Source organism: Babylonia areolata, chromosome 31 (assembly GCF_041734735.1).
Source record: "Babylonia areolata isolate BAREFJ2019XMU chromosome 31, ASM4173473v1, whole genome shotgun sequence".
Taxonomy (NCBI): domain Eukaryota; kingdom Metazoa; phylum Mollusca; class Gastropoda; order Neogastropoda; family Buccinidae; genus Babylonia; species Babylonia areolata.
Window position 1 is genome coordinate 10,705,228 of NC_134906.1, and position 21,540 is coordinate 10,726,767.

At 42.8% G+C, this 21,540-nt stretch overlaps 1 protein-coding gene across 1 annotated transcript; it reads left to right on the forward strand.

The window, feature by feature from the left end:
- The first annotated feature begins 709 nt into the window (after positions 1-709).
- Positions 710-14,216, forward strand: LOC143276264 (uncharacterized). The gene is made up of 7 exons (XM_076580751.1): positions 710-982; positions 1,962-2,044; positions 4,169-4,277; positions 7,445-7,504; positions 8,035-8,136; positions 12,005-12,052; positions 13,377-14,216. Exons 1-7 carry the CDS (start codon positions 800-802, stop codon positions 14,100-14,102), a joined length of 1,311 nt encoding a protein of 436 aa, XP_076436866.1. The 5' UTR covers positions 710-799; the 3' UTR covers positions 14,103-14,216.
- Positions 14,217-21,540: the final 7,324 nt, after the last annotated feature.

The following is a 21,540-nucleotide window of genomic DNA, read 5'->3' on the forward strand; positions in this document are numbered from 1 at the left end:
GACAACACTCTCGTTGCCATGGGTTCTTTTTCAGTGCGCCAAGTGCGTGCTGCACACGGGACCTCGGTTTATCGTCTCATCCGAAAGACTAGACGCTCAGTTTGATTTTCCAGTCAAACTTAGGAGAAAGGGCGAGAGCGGGATTCGAACCCACACCCTCACGGACTCTCTGTATTGGCAGCTGAGCGTCTTAACCATTCTGCCACCGCAGCGTAGTAAACCCAACGCACTTAGTCAGGCCTCGAGAAAATCAGTAGGTATGATTATGTGCATGTGCATGGGTGCGTTCGTGCGCCCACGCAACTCCACCTCCTACACAACCTGACACTTCACACTTTCAACAGCACAAACGGAAATACTGACAAGGTCTCCACTATGTGTCAGCCTTTCACTGAGTCAAGCCGGTCAGTAGCCTATCCAGGCCACAGGATTTCCGTTTCAATGCCATCCTACAGTTCTCGTATGCAGGCATACTTCCAAGTTTGTTGTCATCAACCGCTGGTGAATGACACTCCGTGAAGAAGTGTTTTTTTGTTTGTTTGTTTGTTTTATTTTGTTTTGTTTTTTTGTGTGGTAAAATGTTGTTTTCAGTCATGCAAACTGATTGACGAAACGCAGACGTCATTATCTATTTTTAGTGTGCGTGTTTCGTGCGGCCTAGGTTTCCACTACTTCCGGAACACCCCTTCAAAGTGGAAGTCACGTCTGCTTCGTTGACTCGCCCATTCTCTAAATTTGCGACGTAGATTTACAATTTATTTTTAAGCTGTAGACTGATGTATGTGGCTCGTACTTCAAAATGTCAGGAGGTGTAAGTCCTGACATTGTGCGCAAGTGGCAAAGTGCCGTGGAAGCCGTAGAAGATGAAAAATTCGGCAAAGCCACGAGTCTATTTTGGGAAATAAGAAATTTCTCAGCAAAAATTTGGTTCAACTTGGGCATCGTCGATATCCTGCAGAACAATTTTCTTGCAGCAGATGAGGTGAGATAATGTGTACAATAGGAGCACTTGTTTTTCGGTTGTTTTTTTTTTATAGCTTTCTTTGTTTTTTTTTTGTTTTTTTTTATAGCTTTCTCTAAAGACTGATTTTGAAACTTACTGCTAACTGGTTATCAAAACCCAGTCCAAGCCAGAGAAGAAGGAAAACACTCCAACAGTAGTAACGTTTGGTCAAGTTTATCACGATACTTTTACCAAAGCTGTCACCATGTATCACTAAGCTGTAACCATGTATTGGTCTTGAATGGAGAGGTGTTTTCCTTGGAGTGGTGTGAGGGGAAAGGAACACAAAACAAAACATGTGGGTTTTGATGAGAGATGGAGAGGATATGAATATGATCCACATTTAGTAATTTGACAGTTATGACCAAAAATGGGCAAGCTTCTTGGATGTAATACACAATTTATCGAGTGTCCAGTTTCAGAGGCTTTGAATAGTTTGATTGTTAAAACATTATGATGGACATGCAACTTTATTCACCCTTTGAAAAATGCATACATATTTAGCAGATATTGCATGTATAAGTGTGTGAATTCATATATGTTTACAGAGGGGTAGTTGATGGTCTGAGAGAGAGTCCAAAACTGACTGCACAGTGATTCTCAGGTTAAGTGATACTGAATGTCTTGTTTTTTCTCCCACCACATACAATGCAATGTAATGCAGTGCAAGTCAACGCAACGCAACGCAATGCAAAGCAATGCAACACAACACAACACAACACAACACAACACAACACAACACAACACAACACAATATACCTTGCATGCAATGCAAAACATTATTATGCATCCAACTTCATGACATTCTTAATGCAGTTAACCGGACCTTTTTTCTTTTCTTTCTTTTTTTTTTCTAACCCTTTTCAAATAAGACTTCTCTATCTTTCTAATTCCAGATATCTGATATCCTGTCCTGTTGCACTGATGGTCTGGTAAACCTGTCTGTGAATGTGTGCAGAAGCTGAAAGAATGCCTGCAAAGAGATGATTACCTTGCCGTGGCACATTTCCAGAGAGGGGTTATTGCATGCCAACAGGGGAGGTACATTTGTTTACAGTTTACACTTTAGGCCAATGAAAGACTGTCACTGTACTTGAGTGGTTAGTGTGTGACGAGTTCCTTGTGAAAGACTTGAAGGCAAGAGTTAAGGATCAAAACAGTAATGATCTCTCAAGTCAGCAGGTACTGAGACCTTTTGGTTCTGCCTTTTGTTTATTTGTTTATGGATACTATTTTTGTACATTCTATAGCTGTGCTGTATAGTTTGGGATGGTGATAAGTTACAGAGGTGCAAAAAACAAAAGGAAGTTGAAGTCCAAGACAAGTGAAAGCAAAATTGTGTGTGTGTGTGTGTGTGTGTGTCACTCTGTGTATGTGTGTGAGTGTGAATATGTGTGAATCTATATATATGTGTGTGTGTGTGTGTAATCTACAAATATGCATTCATGCATGTTCATGGTTTGATTATGAATGTTCATACTGATGTGTGTGAACAAGTGCTTTCAATTATCATTGTTTATCTATGATACAGTTTTTGTTTATTTAGTATTCAGTATGTTGTAGTAAAGGTGGTAGTAGATGCAGTCTCAATGATATTTTGTACTGTTGAAAAAATGAATTAGTGGTAGCACCTCACCAGACAAAACACATGGTGTTTTCCATTTAATGAATGAATTGGGTGTACCTTCACAGGGAATGTACTGTACATCCTTCTTCTTTTTCTTCTGTGTTCATGGGCTGCAACTCCTACGTACATGAGTGGGCTTTTAGGTATATGACCTTTTGTTTACCCTACCATGTAGGCAGCCATACTCCGCTTTTGGGGGTGTGCATGCTGGGTATGTTCTTGTTTCCATAACCCACCAAACGCTGACATGGATTACAGGATCTTTAACATGCATGTTTGATCTATTGTTTGCGTGTGCACACACAAAGGGGGTTCAGGCACTAGTAGGTCTGCACATATGTTGACCTGGGAGATCGGAAAAATCTCCACCCTTTACCCACCAGGTGTCGGGACCTTCAGATTGAAAGTCCAATGCTTTAACCACTCGGCTATTGCACCCGTCACTGTACATCCATATTACCATTTTCTGTAGGCCAGGTTGTTGGGTTTTTTTGGTTTTTTTGTTTTGTTTTGTTTTGTTTGTTTTTTTTGTTGCTATTGTTTGTGTTGTAATTTTTTTTCATACATGTATTTCTTTTTGTCATGACAGATTTCTCTCTGTGAAATTCTAGCTGCTTTCCACATGAGAGCGTGTGCCACCCTTTATGTTTTTTTCTGTGTACAGTTGGTTTTGTTTCATTATCAGAGTGGATTTTTCTTCAGTATTTTGCCAGGGACAACCCTTTTGTTTTTGTGGGTTCTTTATTTTGCACTGACTAAGTAAGTGCATGCTGTACACCGAACCTCAGTTTACTGGGGAAGAAAAAGACAAAACTGACTGCAGGATTCTTCAAAACAAAAAACTAAAGTTTATTTTTAAAAAAACAACCTTTTTGGTGGTAGATGAATCCTCTTTGTTTAGTGAGACATGACGTTTCGAACCATAGGCCCGCTGTCATTTTATTGTATTATCTGAATGACTAGCATCCAGACCACCACTGAAGATCTATTTGAGGGGGAGAAAATTCTGGTGAATGCAGGAATAGGATTTGATCTGGTACCCTCAGATTCTTTCAATTCCTATGTGTATATCTCACCATCAGGCCACTGCTTCACTAATTCAGTGACCACATTGTAGACATTAGCTGTAATAGAGCAGCCAGACTTAAGAGAGAGTGAAAAAATGTGCAGATGCTGGCAGTGGGGTTTTTTGTTTTGTTTTTTTTCTTTGTCAGCTGTCATGAACCCAGTGAACAGAAACAGTTCATCGTTTGCGAGATTCGGGCAAAAAGTGAAAACCATGTACGTAACTTGCATCCTGGAAAGCACTGCACTTGATTGATATATGACTCATATACAGCCAAGTAGCTGTAAATATTTAGATGTCCTTGTTACATCTTGTTGAGAAGGTATCTGCCGAATGTGGACAGATCTGCTTTAGTTTGATTTGTTAGGTTTCACTTCCCCCCCCCCCCTGCCCCCACCCCCCGCCTCCCCCTCCAAGTGCCCATGTCCCAAAGCTGTTTTCCCAGTATTACGGATGTCCGCATTATTTCCAGACTGACGGAAGGGAGGGGGATGTTTGCTGATGCCCTGAGGAATCTGCGGAACAGTGAGAGTATCGACTACAAGCAGCTGGGGTTGGACCTGTGTCTCTCTCGCCAACAGGTAATAATAAAAAAAAAAATTGTGGATGCAGTACAACCTATGTGCGTTCGTGCGTGAAAGTTTGTGCGCACAAATCATGATATGACATGGTGTGGGTACCTGTATAGTGCCTGTCCTTGGTCGCAGACCAAGCTCTAAGCGCTGTGTCATTTGCTCAACAGGCTGCACATCCGAGTAGAGCTGACTGACGGCTGCCACTGGGCGCTCATCATTCATTTCCTGTGTCATTCGATCAGATTTCAGGCATGCACACATACACACTCAGTCAGACAGGTAACATTTTATGTGCTTGACCGTTTTGTTTATTTACCCCGCGATGTAGGCAGCCATACTCCGTTTTCAGGGGCGGGTGGGTGCATGCTGGGTATGTTCCTGCTTAAATAACCCACCAAACACTGACATGGATTACAGGATCTTTAACGTGCATAATTGATCTGTGTGCGCGTACACATATGAAGGAGGTTCATTCACAAGCAGGTGAAGCACCTAGTGAAGAAAAGCTAAAGTGTTACCACTGCTCCTTTCTTGGATAAGAAACTCTTGGGTCATTGGTTTGCAGCGATTGTGTGCATGCGTATGTGTGTGGATTGTTTTTAATTGTGGAATGTATCCGGTCCTGATAGGGCCATAATTATGTGGTCAGAGAGCTTAAAACTGTATTGTATTATGTATGTGAAAAACACTTCAGTGATTGTCATGGGCATTAGATTTAGAAATATGTTAGCGCTTAGTAATGGTAACTTGTAAGGTGTTGGAAAAAAAGAGCAATTGATATCATCAGTGAATAATCAGTAATGGTAATAACAATAATGATAATAACAAAGACAGTAAAAACAACAACAATGGTGATAATGTTAATAGTATTAGTAACGCGGTTGATGATGATGATCATAATAATAATGATGATAAGAAGAAGACGACAAATGGTATAGTTCAAAAGAGGCAATTTGGTGATTTCACATGAGAAATTTAAACTTGTGTATAAAAACTGGTCTGACAAATGTTCTTGTTTTCATTTCATTTTATATTATAGAAGCCATAATCCTGCTGCTGCTGTTACTAATACTGCTTCACTCCTGCTGCTGTTGCTAATGTTACTGAGCTTTGTTGATGGTAGCAGTACTGTTGCTGCTGTTACTACCACTGCCAATGATGCAGCAGTTCTTGTGAGCTGTTGTGAGCCTTGTAATTTTATTGCGCTGTGTTGTGATGATGTCATTGTGAAGTGTAGTGATCTTGTTATTTTACAGCGTGTATGTATGGCCTTTGGTTGGGCACTGTATCAAGGAGCAAATGTTTACTACTTCAGTAGTATAATCACCGGGAGAAGACGGCAGAATGGTTAAGATGCATAAGATCCAGTTAGTTAAGTTTAGGACAATCAATAATGCTTTGCCTGTTGATAGTCGGCGCTTCAACATTTTACCAAGAAAGGAAAGAATCTGTGATAAATGTTCCACTACCGAAATTGCTGATGAGTTCCACTGTTTTTTGTGTGTGTCCTTTCTTTGAAAGTGACAGACAAAAGTATCTACCTAGATATTACAGAAACCGCCCAAACTCCCTTAAATTCCACTTATTGTTTTCCGAAAAAGTCAAAAGAATATTGTTAAAACTAAAAGCATTTGTCTCTTCTATTTGTAGTTCCTTTCGGTAAAGCTACGTCTGTGGTTTAATGGATGAGAATGAATTATTTATTAATGTGTATTGGCGGTGCCTATTGGTCTTTTGTTTTTTTTTCCTCTTGGTTCTTTTGACATCACTCTTATTGTTTGTATGGTATATCTAAAATATGTATGTATGTATGTAACGTTTCGATGTCCCCAGGGGGCACAAGAAATTAACTTTTTGCCATGCCTTGCCTTGCCTTGCCATGCCTTGCCTTGCCTTGCCTTGCCTTGCCTTGCCATGCCTTGCCTTGCCTTGCCATGCCATGCCATGCCTTGCCTTGCCTTGCCTTGCCTTGCCATGCCTTGCCTTGCCATGCCTTGCCTTGCCTTGCCTTGCCTTGCCTTGCCTTGCCTTGCCTTGCCTTGCCATGCCTTGCCTTGCCTTGCCTTGCCATGCCATGCCATGCCTTGCCTTGCCTTGCCTTGCCTTGCCATGCCTTGCCTTGCCTTGCCTTGCCTTGCCTTGCCTTGCCTTGCCTTGCCATGCCTTGCCAATACAGTGGCGATGAGGGCCAGGGTTCAGATACTGGTCTTTTCACTCCCTTTCTCCCAAGTTTCTACTGGAAAATCAAACTGAGCATCCAGTCATTCAGTGAGATGATAAACTGAGATCCGGTGAGTAGCACACACTTATTACAATAATAATAATAATGGTATTTATATAGTGCTGAATCTTATGCAGAGACAAATCAAAGCGCTTTCACGAGAAACTGAAGACAAGGAAGAGGCAGGGAAGGGAGGCACTTGGTGCACTGAAAAGGAACCCATGGATATGGTTGTCCTCTGGCAAAAAAAAAAAAAAAAAAAAAAAAAATTCTGTGGAAGAAATCTGCTCTGATAGCTACACAAATATATATATATATATATATATATATATATATATCTGTGCATTGCACTCAAGGCCTGACTGAGCATGTTGGGTTATGCTGCTGCCAGTCAAGCCTCTGCCTAGCTGATGCGGCATGGCAAAAATGGATTTTTAGAGGCGTTTGATTGGCTGAGAGCGGACCGGACCAAGACTGCTCGTCTTTTCACTGTTAGCCGCGCGAAATTTGGCCAAGCAGAGCAAACCGATAGGCCTAGTTTGCATCAGTTTGACATGGTAAGTATACGTAACACCAAACATGGAGTATAATATAAACTCCTCCTTTTTGTCCAAAAGCGGTGATGCCTCCTTGAGAAACTGAAAGTGAAGATCTATCACATGGTCTATTACAGCAGCTGCTGCAGCTGTTTAACTCTCTCCATACGAACGGCGAAAGAGACGATGTTAACAGCGTTTCACCCCAATTACCATCATCAAAATATTGCAAACGGAAGGCTCTTATACTGAAGAGGTGAATGTTGACAAAGAATACCACAATTCTGACGACGGAAGCTAAAGGTTGGGTCATTCAGACACCCACTGGACATCCAAGGGGTCTGTGTAGAGGAGAAGAGAGGACTGGCCGTACTGAGTGAGTTAATGTGAACTTCCTGTGTCCTGTTTGCATACAGGTGCAGCACAACCAGATGACCATTGACAAATACCTCACAGCCAACAGGCCAACTACCAAGGTTTGTGGGGTTTTTTCTTTCCTTTGATTTTTAAGTCCAGTTTTACTTATGTTGTGGTCATCTGAGAGGCAGGTAACTCTGGTAGAGTCTTATTATGTACGAATGTATTTCCAGTGTTATTTTTGTGTTCATCTGAGAGGCAGGGAACTCTGGTAGAGTCTTATGTACGAATGTATTTATTCATTTTTATTATTATTATTATTTAATCATGCTTTATCTAAGTATATACTTTGCTTAGATCCCAATGTGAAGCGTGTATGTACATTTTCCAAACAATGGCTCTAATGATAACACAATGTTAATTCATTGATGTTGATTGATTGATGTATTGTTTGATTGGTTGAATGAGTTACAGTATCAAATCACATGTTGTAGAAGAAACCATACTGATTCAGTCTGAAATACTGTGGTGTGAGGACTGCAGAATAGATCATTTCAGAAACCACATCAGCTCAAGTGTGGTGTGTTGTTTGGATTGTAGAAGCCATATCAGTATTGTTTTGTTTCCCCCCCCCCCCCTTGTTGTGCAGATCCCAGAGAACGAACTGAAAACACTGCCTGCAAAACTGTTCCGACCTGCCCGCTCCCTTGTGGACAACGTAGAAAAGAAGCAGTTCTTGCCAGCTGCCAAGGTACAGTGTGTCGGATGCTGTGTGTGTGTGTGTGTGTGTGTGCATGTGTGTGTGTGTGTGTGCATGTGTGTGTGGAGGAATTTTTGTTTAATGTCCCGTCACACATATCGGTGATTGAAGACATTTTGTTAAAGTATTTATGAATACATCTGAGTATTATCGGTTAGAAGGGGTGGGAGATATGGAGGTTTGGGGGAAACTGGGCAAATGAGGGTAAAAATGTGGGTGAAATTTGGAAGAAAAAAAAATCCCATGTGTGTGTGTGTGCATGTGTGTGTGTGTGTGTGCATGCGTGTGTGTGTGTGTGTTTGCGTGTGCGTGTATGTGTGTGTGTGTGTGTGCTTGTGCGTGCGTGTGTGTGTGTGTGCATGCGTGTGTGTGTGTGCGTGTGTGTGTGTGAGTGTGTTTGTGCTTGCATCGATTGAAGTGTGAAGGCATGAAAGAGTGTGGTTCTGTCTTTGTTTTTTTTTCTTTCTGTGTGTATGGATGTATTCATGTGTGTTAGCTTTTTCTCTACTGAAGTTATGGTTTCAAGGTGATTCACAGTAAAGTATGACTACAGTTGTTTTGTTTTTGTTTGTTTGTTGTTTTTTTTGTTTTTTTGTTATTTGTTTTTTTTTGCTGCCCCATCATCTGTACCGTTTCAGTGGCATTACTCCCACACCGCTCATTTAGATTCCCCCATACACGGCCACACCCAGGTTCGTCCGTCGCAGTTCCAGCGTCGGCAGTCCACAGGGAACCATCGATGTTAGGTCGCCATGAGGCCACACACCAGAGGAGACCCTGCACTGCTGCTGAGTCACTTCGGTGGTGTTCAGTGGTGCCTGTTCTGATTTTACGTACTTAGGACACCACCTACTAAGCCCCCTACTAACGACAATAATGGCTTAGTCGCAGAGCCAGACTGAGTGAGCGTCCCTCCCAGAGTGTTTGTTTGTTTGTTTTGGTGTTGTTGTTTTTTTCTGCCCCATCAACTGCACCATTTCAGTGGCATTACTTCCACACCACTCATCCACCATACTCGACAATAACCAGGTTCATCCGCCACAGTTTCAGCACCGGTAGTCCACAAGGAACTAACTATGTTAGATCACCATTTTTATGCGGTTGTTTTCATCATCAACCATTGAGACAAGGCTACAGTTTCAGAGAAGTGTCAAAGTATGTGGACTGATCCATAGATGCTACACCACACCCACTGTATTAAAAAAATAAAATAAAATAAGGGAGCAGCTGCCAAGCCTTTGCATTAACACAATGTGTGGACATTTCATTGTACTCTTTACTGTGTGGATGTTTCATTGTACTCTGTACTGTGTGGACATTTCATTGTACTCTTTACTGTGTGGACTGTGTGGACGTTTCATTGTACTCTTTACTGTGTGGACTGTGTGGACGTTTCATTGTACTCTTTACTGTGTGGACTGTGTGGACGTTTCATTGTGCTCTGTACTGTGTGGACGTTTCATTGTACTCTGTACTGTGTGGACGTTTCATTGTACTCTGTACTGTGTGGACGTTTCATTGCATTGTACTCTGTGCTGTGTGGACGTTTCATTGTACTCTATACTGTGTGGATGTTTCATTGTACACTTTACTGTGTGGACTGTGTGGACGTTTCATTGTACTCTTTACTGTGTGGACGTTTCATTGTACTCTGTACTGTGTGGACTGTGTGGACTTTTCATTGTACTCTGTACTGTGTGGACTTTTCATTGTGCTCTGTACTGTGTGGACTGTGTGGACGTTTCATTGTACTCTTTACTGTTGTGGACTGTGTGGACTTTTCATTGTGCTCTGTACTGTGTGGACTGTGTGGACGTTTCATTGTACTCTGTACTGTGTGGACGTTTCATTGTACTCTGTACTGTGTGGACTGTGTGGACGTTTCATTGTACTCTGTACTGTTGTGGACTGTGTGGACGTTTCATTGTACTCTGTACTGTGTGGACTGTGTGGACATTTCATTGTACTCTGTACTGTGTGGACTGTGTGGACGTTTCATTGTGCTCTGTACTGTTGTGGACTGTGTGGACGTTTCATTGTGCTCTGTACTGTGTGGGCGTTTCATTGTACTCTGTACTGTGTGGACGTTTCATTGTGCTCTGTACTGTGTGGGCGTTTCATTGTACTCTGTACTGTGTGGGCGTTTCATTGTGCTCTGTACTGTGTGGGCGTTTCATTGTGCTCTGTACTGTGTGGGCGTTTCATTGTACTCTGTACTGTGTGGGCGTTTCATTGTGCTCTGTACTGTGTGGACGTTTCATTGTACTCTGTACTGTGTGGACTGTGTGGAAGTTTCATTGTACTCTGTACTGTGTGGACGTTTCATTGTACTCTTTACTGTTGTGGACTGTGTGGACGTTTCATTGTACTCTGTACTGTGTGGACTGTGTGGACGTTTCATTGTACTCTGTACTGTGTGGACTGTGTGGACGTTTCATTGTGCTCTGTACTGTGTGGACTGTGTGGACGTTTCATTGTACTCTGTACTGTGTGGACGTTTCATTGTACTCTGTACTGTGTGGACTGTGTGGACGTTTCATTGTACTCTGTACTGTGTGGACGTTTCATTGCATTGTACTCTGTGCTGTGTGGACGTTTCATTGTACTCTATACTGTGTGGATGTTTCATTGTACACTTTACTGTGTGGACTGTGTGGACGTTTCATTGTACTCTTTACTGTGTGGACGTTTCATTGTACTCTGTACTGTGTGGACTGTGTGGACTTTTCATTGTACTCTTTACTGTGTGGACTGTGTGGACTTTTCATTGTGCTCTGTACTGTGTGGACTGTGTGGACTTTTCATTGTGCTCTGTACTGTGTGGACTGTGTGGACTTTTCATTGTGCTCTGTACTGTGTGGACTGTGTGGACTTTTCATTGTACTCTGTACTGTGTGGACTGTGTGGACTTTTCATTGTGCTCTGTACTGTGTGGACTGTGTGGACGTTTCATTGTAGTCTTTACTGTTGTGGACTGTGTGGACGTTTCATTGTACTCTGTACTGTGTGGACGTTTCATTGTACTCTGTACTGTGTGGACTGTGTGGAAGTTTCATTGTACTCTGTACTGTGTGGACTGTGTGGACGTTTCATTGTGCTCTGTACTGTGTGGACTGTGTGGACGTTTCATTGTGCTCTGTACTGTGTGGACTGTGTGGACGTTTCATTGTGCTCTGTACTGTGTGGACTGTGTGGAAGTTTCATTGTACTCTGTACTGTGTGGACTGTGTGGACGTTTCATTGTGCTCTGTACTGTGTGGACTGTGTGGACGTTTCATTGTGCTCTGTACTGTGTGGACTGTGTGGACGTTTCATTGTGCTCTGTACTGTGTGGACTTTTCATTGTGCTCTGTACTGTGTGGACGTTTCATTGTACTCTGTACTGTGTGGACTGTGTGGACGTTTCATTGTACTCTGTACTGTGTGGACGTTTCATTGTGCTCTGTACTGTGTGGACGTTTCATTGTACTCTGTACTGTGTGTACTGTGTGGACGTTTCATTGTACTCTGTACTGTGTGGACGTTTCATTGTACTCTGTACTGTGTGGACGTTTTATTGTATTCTGTACTGTGTGAACTGTGTGGACGTTTCATTGTACTCTGTACTGTGTGGACTGTGTGGACGTTTCATTGTACTCTTTACTATTGTGGACGTTTCATGTGTGGACGTTTCATTGTACTCTATACTGTGTGGACGTTTCATTGTACTCTTTACTGTGTGGACATTGCATTGTGCTCTAACAAACAGGAGTATGGAAGGCAAATAGTACACTGCAGTGTGATTTTGGTCATTGCATGTTGCTGTCTTTTCGCTTGTTCCAAGAAGTGTGTTAATGTTGTCTTTTTTTTTTATTGTCAGGTTATTTCAGCAGTTCCTGATATTGTGCAAAAGAAGGATGGCAATAGGGTACGTAGATGTGTGTGTGTGTGTGGAGTGAATGCGAGAAAATTATGCTATGTTTTCATACTTTTAAGGACGCTAAAAACCAGCAAAAGTGAAGACCAGGACACATAACCCATCTTGTGTGGCATTGGTTTTGCACATTTGCTTCCCCTTGATTGAAGCAAGAGTATAAAATTGAGGCGAACGTTTGTACCCCTGACTATTTTCTTCTGAAAAGCAGTGATTTTCATACCTTTGGGAATTTAAAAAAAAAAAAAAAAAAAAGAGGAGAAAAAGGCACTTAGTTTTTCAACACTGATTTTCAAATGTTTTATATGTTACGTGTATTTGTATGTCTTTGTTTTTAAGATTTGCTTGTGATATTTTATTGAATGAGAAATACAGGAAGCAAATGAGAAATTGTAGATGATGTTTTGATAAAACAAAATCAGTTACTCAAGCAACAAACTGTGGTATTTTAATCGAACAACAAATAGTTTGTGGTATTGTGTGTTGTCATTTTGAGAAAGTAACAAATTGTTTATGTGGAATTACAATAAACAGTTGTTTGGGGAATTTCAATCAAGCAACAGATTGTGGTGTCGTGTATGGTGGTATTTGGATCAAGCAGTAAGCTGCCTGGGCTATTTCACTAAACAAAACAGTCACTTTAACTCTCTCCATACGAACGGCGAAAGAGACGACGTTAACAGCGTTTCACCCCAATTACCATCATCAAAATATTGCAAGTGGAAGGCTCTTATACTGAAGAGGTGAATGTTGACAAAGAATACCACAATTCTGGCGATGGAAGCTAAAGGTTGGGTCATTCAGACACCCACTGGACATCCGAGGGGTCTGTGTAGAGGAGAAGAGAGGACTGGCCGTACTGAGTGAGTTAATCAATTGTGCAGCGTATTCATCACATGCAAGACATGACCACTAAGGACATATCATTTTCAGTTTCTCAAGAACATCTTATCTCACCAGGCAGATGCCTGACCAGCAGCATAACCCTGTAGTCGTGTCTTGAGTGCATTCAGCTTCCTTCATGTACATATCAGAGTGGACTTCCTCTACAATTTTTTTCCAGAGGACAACACTTATGTTGCAATGGGTTCTTTTTTTTTTTTCATTGCTCCAAATACATGCTGCACAGGGTATCTCGGTTTATCGTCTCATCCGAATGACTAGACGCTCAGTTTGATTTTGCAGTCAAACTTTATAGAAAGGGTGAGATCAGGATTTGAACCCCAGACCCTCACTGACTCCGTATTGGCAGATATGCATCTGTCACCTCCCTCCTGAGGATGTAGGTATCTATCACACATGAGTTTAACCCTCGCAGGTCATCCGCGCCCAGTCCTCATCCGCCCCCACCTCCCCGTCCGCCCTCCGCAGACAGGCGCTTCCACCACCACCACCACCCTCACACGCCCACGGATCCTTCACCCCCCCTCCACCCTCCAGACCCCCACCGCGGCTTCCGCCTTCCACCCAACCCCGTTGCCACGACAACGGCGCCAGGCTGGAAGCGGTGCCCAAGCGGCGAGACGGTCAGACCGCAGCGCAGCGGCGCCATCTCCAGGAAGATACCGGCTCTTCCTGTTCGCAGACTTCCGTGGTGGCGTTGGAGGGGTTGATACGTAACAGGTTGGACGTGTCTGGTCGGACGACGCGATCTGCTGGTTGTGTGTGCAGGTGTGCCGACAAGGGCGGAGAAACCAGCAGTCGTCACCACGCGCGTAGTTGTGCAATGGGAGACAACTCCCTTTCAGACCAGTCCGCTGCAATCAAAAACAAACCTGTGACGGAAAAGGCGTCTGATCCGGTGAGGGAGGTGATCAAAGCCCTGGAGAAGAACGGTGATGATAATAAGTCCAGCCAGGGGCGGAGCACTCATCATGAAGCCGTGAGGTCATCCGCCGTCCACGCAATGTGCCGTCGTCACCGCACAGTGGAAGAGGTTAGTGGGCTGAGGCCAAGGTCAGAAGGTGGAGCGGAAGGGGCCAGTGTCAGTGCCAGTGCCAGACAAAAACCGGCACGACCACCACCTCCCAAATTCGGATCCTGACAGCATGTTTCTGCATTGCTGGAAATCCTGTGTCTCTTGTAAACAGGAGCTTATATTCATTTTCTTTTGAGAATGAATTTTGTCACGGGGGGTTTTCAGGTGGTTGTTGTTGGTTTTTTTTGTTTTGTTTTTTTTTTCTTTTCTTCACAGTCAAATACAATATTTGTGAAACCAGAGACATTTACTTCTGAAGTGACTCCTTGCATTTGTGATAATTGTGATTACCCCCTCCCCCCTCCCCCCCCCACCCCCCTCCCCCCCACTCTGCTACCCCCCCCCCCCCCCAACGCATATCAATCTTTGACTGTGAACAGGTGCAACATATTTGTTACCTCGTTCATTTTATTTACATATTCTTCAGCTGCATCGGTTTTTGATGGATGCTTTTTTTTTTTTTTTCTTTACATAGTGATCCACTTATGTTTGAAAAAGAGTTTAGTTAGGAGCCCCTTTGGCTCTGTTGTGATTTGATCATGCAAGTAATCCAGTTAGTTTTTTCTCTGATCCCCCCCACCCGCCCACCCTGCCCTCTTCCACCCCAGTCCCCCCCCCCCCTTTCAAAAGCTTCTTTATTATTCTTTTGAAAAGAAAAATTATGGAGATAGTGGTAAAAAGGAGTGAATAAATGAGGAATGAGATGTGTGGGTGGTGGATTTTCATCTGAAATCACAGTTATGGGATGAACGTTAACTCTTTTGGCACTGCGCCCCGAGCTATGCTCTGGCATCAAAGGTCCTGTCAGTAAAAACGGTTTCCGTGTTCTCCCTACATGTGCATAAAAGTGCAAGCAAAGGGAGCAAACTTCTACAGTATTTCCAGCTGTGTCAACACGTTTGTATTTGTATTTGTATTTCTTTTCATCACAACAGATTTCTCTGTGTGAAATTCGGGCTGCTCTCTCCATGGAGAGCGAGTCGCCACACTACAGCGCCACCCATTTTTTTGTTGTTTTTTTTCCTGCGTGCAGTTTTATTTGTTTTTCCTATCCAAGTGGATTTTTCTACAGAATTTTGCCAGGAACAACTCTTTTGTTGCCTTGGTTCTTCTTACGTGCGCTAAGTGCATGCTGCACACGGGACCTTGGTTTATCGTCTCATCCGAATGACTAGCATCCAGACCACCACTCACGGTCTAGTGGAGTGGGAGAAAATATCGGCGGCTGAGCCGTGATTCGAACCAGTGCGCTCAGATTCTCTCGCTTCCTAGGCGGACGCGTTACCTCTAGGCCATCACTCCACGTGTCAGTGTGGAGGGGAATGCCCTGATCACGGCTGATGTTAGTGGAGGTCGTAGATTTGTGTGAATGAGGTGATGTTTTTCAGAAGATCTCAGGCATGCACAGCCAAGTGTGATAGGTCCCTCACTCGTGTACGATTTGCACACACATCTTGCCGACATTAATCCCTGGGGGTAGGGGGGGTTGGGGGGAGGGGTTGGGGGGGGGGGAGGTATGGAGGGCATGTTGAGGGACTTGAAGTTAATTTCACACAGTGTGCACATATTTTTTTTGTATTTGTTAATTCTGTTGCTTGTTGGTGTTCATTTATTGAACCCTTGACTTTAAAATAAAACTTTTTTTTTTTTTCAGCTTGGTGCAATATCAGAACAAAGTGATACAGTGATACATATCCTATGTGCAGTTTGTGTATTATTCAGAGTTCTGCAGGTTTCAGCTTTCGCTCTTTGCTCAGATTTCTGTGTCTTTATTACATCTATCCTTGTAGGGCAAAAAAAAATAATTAGAAAAAAAAAAAAAATCCTCGAAAACAGAATATCAATTTGTGAAGAAAACAATTTTTGTCTTCAGTGGAAAGTACATTGACCAGGAAAGCAAAAACAGAATGTTTTTTTTTTGTTTTTTTGGTTTTTTTTGCGGTTGTTAATCGCCCACTCCCACCCACTCCCCCACATCCTCCCTCCCCACCTTCTCTCCCCGTTAATTCCATTCCTGCAGGAAAAAACGGAACTTCCAACTCACGGGGATACTCTGGGTCACCTCTTCTCCTCCGCCTCTCCCCCCCACTCCCCCCCGCCACCCCTTCACCATCCCCACCTTCCTTTCCACACATCCCCCTCCACCCACCCTTCATCTCCACCCCCGTTCTTCATATCCCCCTACCAGCCTTCTCCCCCCCCACCCCCCACTCCCCCCGCCACCCCCCTCCCCCCCTCACCATCCCCACCTTCCTTTCCACACATCCCCCTCCACCCACCCTTCATCTCCACCCCCGTTCTTCATATCCCCCTACCAGCCTTCTCCCCCCCCCACCCCCCATTCCCCCTACGCCACTCCCACAAGTGTGCACCCACCACCCACCCCATCACCCTCCCTTTAACCAACCTCCCACGCTCCTTGCCCCTCACCCCCAGCCACCCTCCCTCCCAACAATCTCCACCGCCATTCTTCACATCACCGTACCAGCCCACACACCCACCCACCCACCCCCTCCCAACCCCCCAACTATGCACCCCTCACCCACCCTTTAACCACCCTCCTCTTTTTTCCCCCTCCACCCTCCACCCCCCACCCCCTCCTCCCTCCAACAATTGGCATGTCTGGTTGTGACCGATTCTGCTGAACCAAGTGAGGACAGTCCCAGGTGCAGGAACTAATGATAAATTGATGATGATAATGATTAATCATAAAAAATGATAATGATAATCATGATAAATGTCTTTATACGGTGCCGAATCATGTGCAGAGACAAAATCGAAAGTCCTGACAAAGAGTTTGATACCGGACAACCTGACCTGTGTATGCTCTGATGGGTTACAGTACAGCAGCTATTTATTGTCAGATAATATGATGATGATGATGATGATGTGGATACTTTATATAGTGCCTGTCTTCTGTCAGAGACACAAGCTGTAATCGCTTAACAAACACTGAGTCATTTGCACAACTGGCTTCCTTCCTGGGTAGAGCCGACTGACAGCTGTCATTGGGCGCTCATCATTTGTTTCCTGTGTCATTCAGTCACGTTTCAGTCAGGCACACACACACACACACACACACACACACACACACACACACACACACACACATGTTCACACATACATGAATTTTGATGACTCATGTGACCTCATTTAAGTAAATGACATATTCCATGGTTATGACGTAGGACTTTTAATTTTTTATTTTTAAAAAGACGATGAAAAAAACTTAGACTTATCCTGCTGAAGAAAGGTTCGGAAGAGATCGTGCCAATACAACATCAGCGAAAAAAAAGTCGAACGATTGTTTAATTTTTCCTTGTTGGAAGAGGCTTTCTGTGTAATTTATTTCATGCAGCCAAGACAATTTGGTTAACTTAAGTAATGTTGCAAAGATGAGCAACGTAGTCTGGTCTATCCTGAGGTTTAATACCAAAAAAAACCCAAAAAAACAAAACAAAAAACTATCATCATTTATGTTGTGTTTCATATAGTTTGTATTCTGTTTCTGATAGTTATGTTATTCTAATTGTTTATGTTTCGTTTCGGTGCAAAACACTATTGCTGTTATATTAATATCCTCCATGCCCCAAAAGGGGTGAAAGGATTAAATATTCTTTTGTATTTGTATTTGCATTCTTTTTATCACAACAGATTTCTCTGTGTGAAATTCGGGCTGCTCTCCCCAGGGAGAGCGCGTCGCTATACTACAGCGCCACCCTCTTTTTTTTTTTTTTGTATTTTTTCCAGTGTGCAGTTTTATTTGTTTTTCCTATCGAAGTGGATTTTTCTACAGAATTTTGCCAGGAACAACCCTTTTGTTACCGTGGGTTCTTTTACATGCACTAAGTGCATGCTGCACATGGGACCTCAGTTTATTGTCTCATCCAAATGACTAGCGTCCAGACCATCACTCAAGGTCTAGTGGAGGGGGAGAAAATATCGGCGGCTGAGCCGTGATTCGAACCAGCGCGCTCAGATTCTCTCTCGCTTCCTAGGTGGACGCGTTACCTCTAGGCCATCACTAGGAATCACTTGATTCTTGTAACAATTCTACATGTATGACCGTTTTGTTAATTTACCCCGCCATGTAGGCAGCCACACACTGTTTCATCAGAGTCAAATAAGCTGAAGAAAGGGAGCAAGATCCTAGAAAGATGACGTAAGGATGATGACAATTGACGATGAGGATCATAAAATGTATTTATATGGTGCTGAATCTTGTGCGTGGACACATCCGTGATAATGGTAAATGTAATTTTAATGGTGGTGAATCCTGGTGCTTAAACAAGTCAGTAATAGTCATAATGAAAATTAGTGATAGTCATAATGAATGTATTTGTACTCGCTGAACCATGTGTGGAGACACATCAGTGATAATTATAATCAGTGTATTCATGCAGTGTTTATTTTTGTGCGGAGACCAATCCAAGTCCTGACAAAGAGTGATACCTGACAATCTGACATGTCTGCTTTTTTTTTGGTGGGGGGGGGTGGCGGGTAACAGCACAGCATCCATTTATTGTCAGGTAATTATATTGCTTCATCAGTCAACAGTCTAGGCAACAGGCCGGTTGATTTGCTTGTCAGGCCTAGTAGTTGACGAATAAAATGACAGAATGAAGCAGCAAAAAAAAAAAAAAAAAAGAGAGAAGAAGGCAACGTTAACAAGAACAACAAACAGATTTGTAGTCTGTCTAATGAGTTTTCTTTTAGGGTACGTGCAGTTGGTATCAAACACTATTCACACTGAACTTTTTTTTTTTTTCTTTTTTTTTGATCCAGTTTGCTGCTTTTTGGTTTCATGATACTGATCACTTTGAGCCTGAATTGTTTGATGATGAATTGATGAATTAATGCCAAGTGGGCTTATTTGTTTATTTATTATCATTATTTGTCTTTTTATTTTATTTTTATTTATGTATTATTATTACCTTTTTTTTAAAAATAATTGAAATATTCATTTGCTTCTTTATTTGTTTATATTTTTCTTTTCTTTTTTTCTTTTCTTTTTTATTCTCAAGGCCTGACAAAGCGCGTTGGGTTACGCTGCTGGTCAGGCGTTTACTTGGCAGATGTGGTGTAGCGTATATGGATTTGTCCGAATGCGGTAATGCCTCCTTGAGCTACTGATACTGATACTGGTACTGCTTTTTTTCACCCCAATATTTTTCATTTTTGTTTTGTACAGTAGTGGGTTTGGTTGGTTGGTTTATTTTGGGGTTTTTTGGGTTTTTTTTCGTAGATGTTCAGATGACCAAACTGCTCAGGTAAAGCAATTGCTTCCACCTTCATGCGCCTTGATGCACGTTTTTGGGGGGTGGTTTTTGTGTGTGTGTGTGTGTGAACAAACAGAATTCTTGTCATTTTACCCTTGTCAGTGTGTGTGAGATAATTTCATGATGCTTTGATAAATATGTTGTGCTTGGTATTGTGTGGGGGTGGTGTCTGGTCCGTTTTGTGTGAAAATGGCCTTGTCCTGAGCATGTCAGTTCAGTCCTGATAGTTGCTGGTTCTGCGTCTACACACACACACACACACACACACACACACACACACACACATATATACACACACACACACACACACACACACACACACACATATATATATATATATATATATACATGAGTGGGTTTTTCATGTGTATGATCATTTTACTGAGCTGAACAGACTCTGCTTTCAGGGGATCTGTCGTTTTTTGCTTTGTTTTGTTTTTAGTTTCTTCTTCTTCTTCTTCTTCTTCTTCGTTCATGGGCTGCAACTCCCACGTTCACTCGTATGCATACGAGTGGGCTTTTTACGTGTATGACCGTTTTTACCCCACCACGAAGGCAACCATACTCCGTTTTCGGGGGTGTGCATGCTGGGTATATTCTTGTTTCCATAACCCACCGAACGCTGACATGGGTGACAGGATCTTTAACGTGCGTATTTGATCTTCTGCGTGCGTGTACACACAAAAGGGGGTTTCAGGCACTAGCAGGTCTGCACATAATTATGTTGACCTGGGAGATGGGAAAAAATCTCCACCCCTTACCCCACCAGGCGCCGTTACCGAGATTCGAACCCGGGACCCTCAGATTGAAAGTCCAACGTTTTAACCACTTGGCTATTCTGCCCATCTTTGGTTTATTCGTTTTTGAGTCTTTGGCGTTGCACATTGTTGTATTTACTGCCTTGCTTTTTGGCTGTTGAGGTATATTTTGGGTTTTTTTCTGTCCTTTTTTTTTCACATTTATCCTTTTTGACATCTATTATCTTCTTTTTTTTTTTCTTCTTTTTTTTAATTTTAAACTCTTTGTTTACTGGCGAGAAATTGGTGCTGAATTGACTGGTCAGGCAGTAGTCGTCAAAGTTTTGGTGCATGACATTGATATGAAGACAGTTTAGTTTGCAGGATTTTTTTTTTTTTTTTTTTTTTTTTTTGAGTCGTTGAAGACATTGGGACATATCAATGTGAAAACAATCATTCTTTTGCTCACTGATTTTTGTGAGATTTTTTTTTTCTTCTTCTTTTTTTTTTTTCTTTTTTTTCAAATGTGTTTGAGTCTGCATTTCAGAGTTGTTATCACAAAGGGTGTTCTGCCTCTTCTTATGCGTTTGCAGGCTGCAGCTCCCATATTCACTCATATGAACGATTGGGCCTTTATGTGTTTGACCATTTGTACACTGCAGTGTAGGCAGCCATACTCTGTTTTCAGGGGTTGTGCATGGTGGGTATGTTCTTGTTTTTTTCCATAACCAAGCAAACGCTTTACATGGGGTATGGGATCTTTATTGGTATTTGTATTTGTGGTTTTTTTTATCTTAACAGATTTCTCTGCGTGAAATTCAGGCTGCTGTCCCCAGGGAGAGCACGTCACTACACTACAGCGCCACCCTTTTTTTCTTTCTTTCTTTTTTTTTTTCTGCGTGCAGTTTTATTTGTTTTTCCTATCCAAGTGGATTTTTCTACAGAATTTAGCCAGGAACAACCCATTTGTTGCCGTGGGTTCTTTTACGTGCGCTAAGTGCATGCTGCACACGGGACCTCGGTTTATCGTCTCATCCGAATGACTATCGTCCAGACCACCACTCAAGGTCTAGTGGAGGGGGGGGGGGGGGAGAAAATATCGGCGGCTGAGCCGTGATTCGAACCAGCGCGCTCAGATTCTGTCGCTTCCTAGTTGGGACGTGCGTATTTGACCTTCTGCATGACGGGCGCAATAGCCGAGTGGTTAAAGCGTTGGACTGTCAATCTGAGGGTCCCGGGTTCGAATCACGGTGACCAGTGGGTAAAGGGTGGAGATTTTTTACGATCTCCCAGGTCAACATATGTGCAGACCTGCTAGTGCCTGAACCCCCTTCGTGTGTATATGCAAGCAGAAGATCAAAATACGCACGTTAAAAATCCTGTAATCCATGTCAGCGTTCGGTGGGTTATGGAAACAAGAACATACCCAGCATGCACACCCCCGAAAACGGAGTATGGCTGCCTGCATGGCGGGGTAAAAACGGTCAT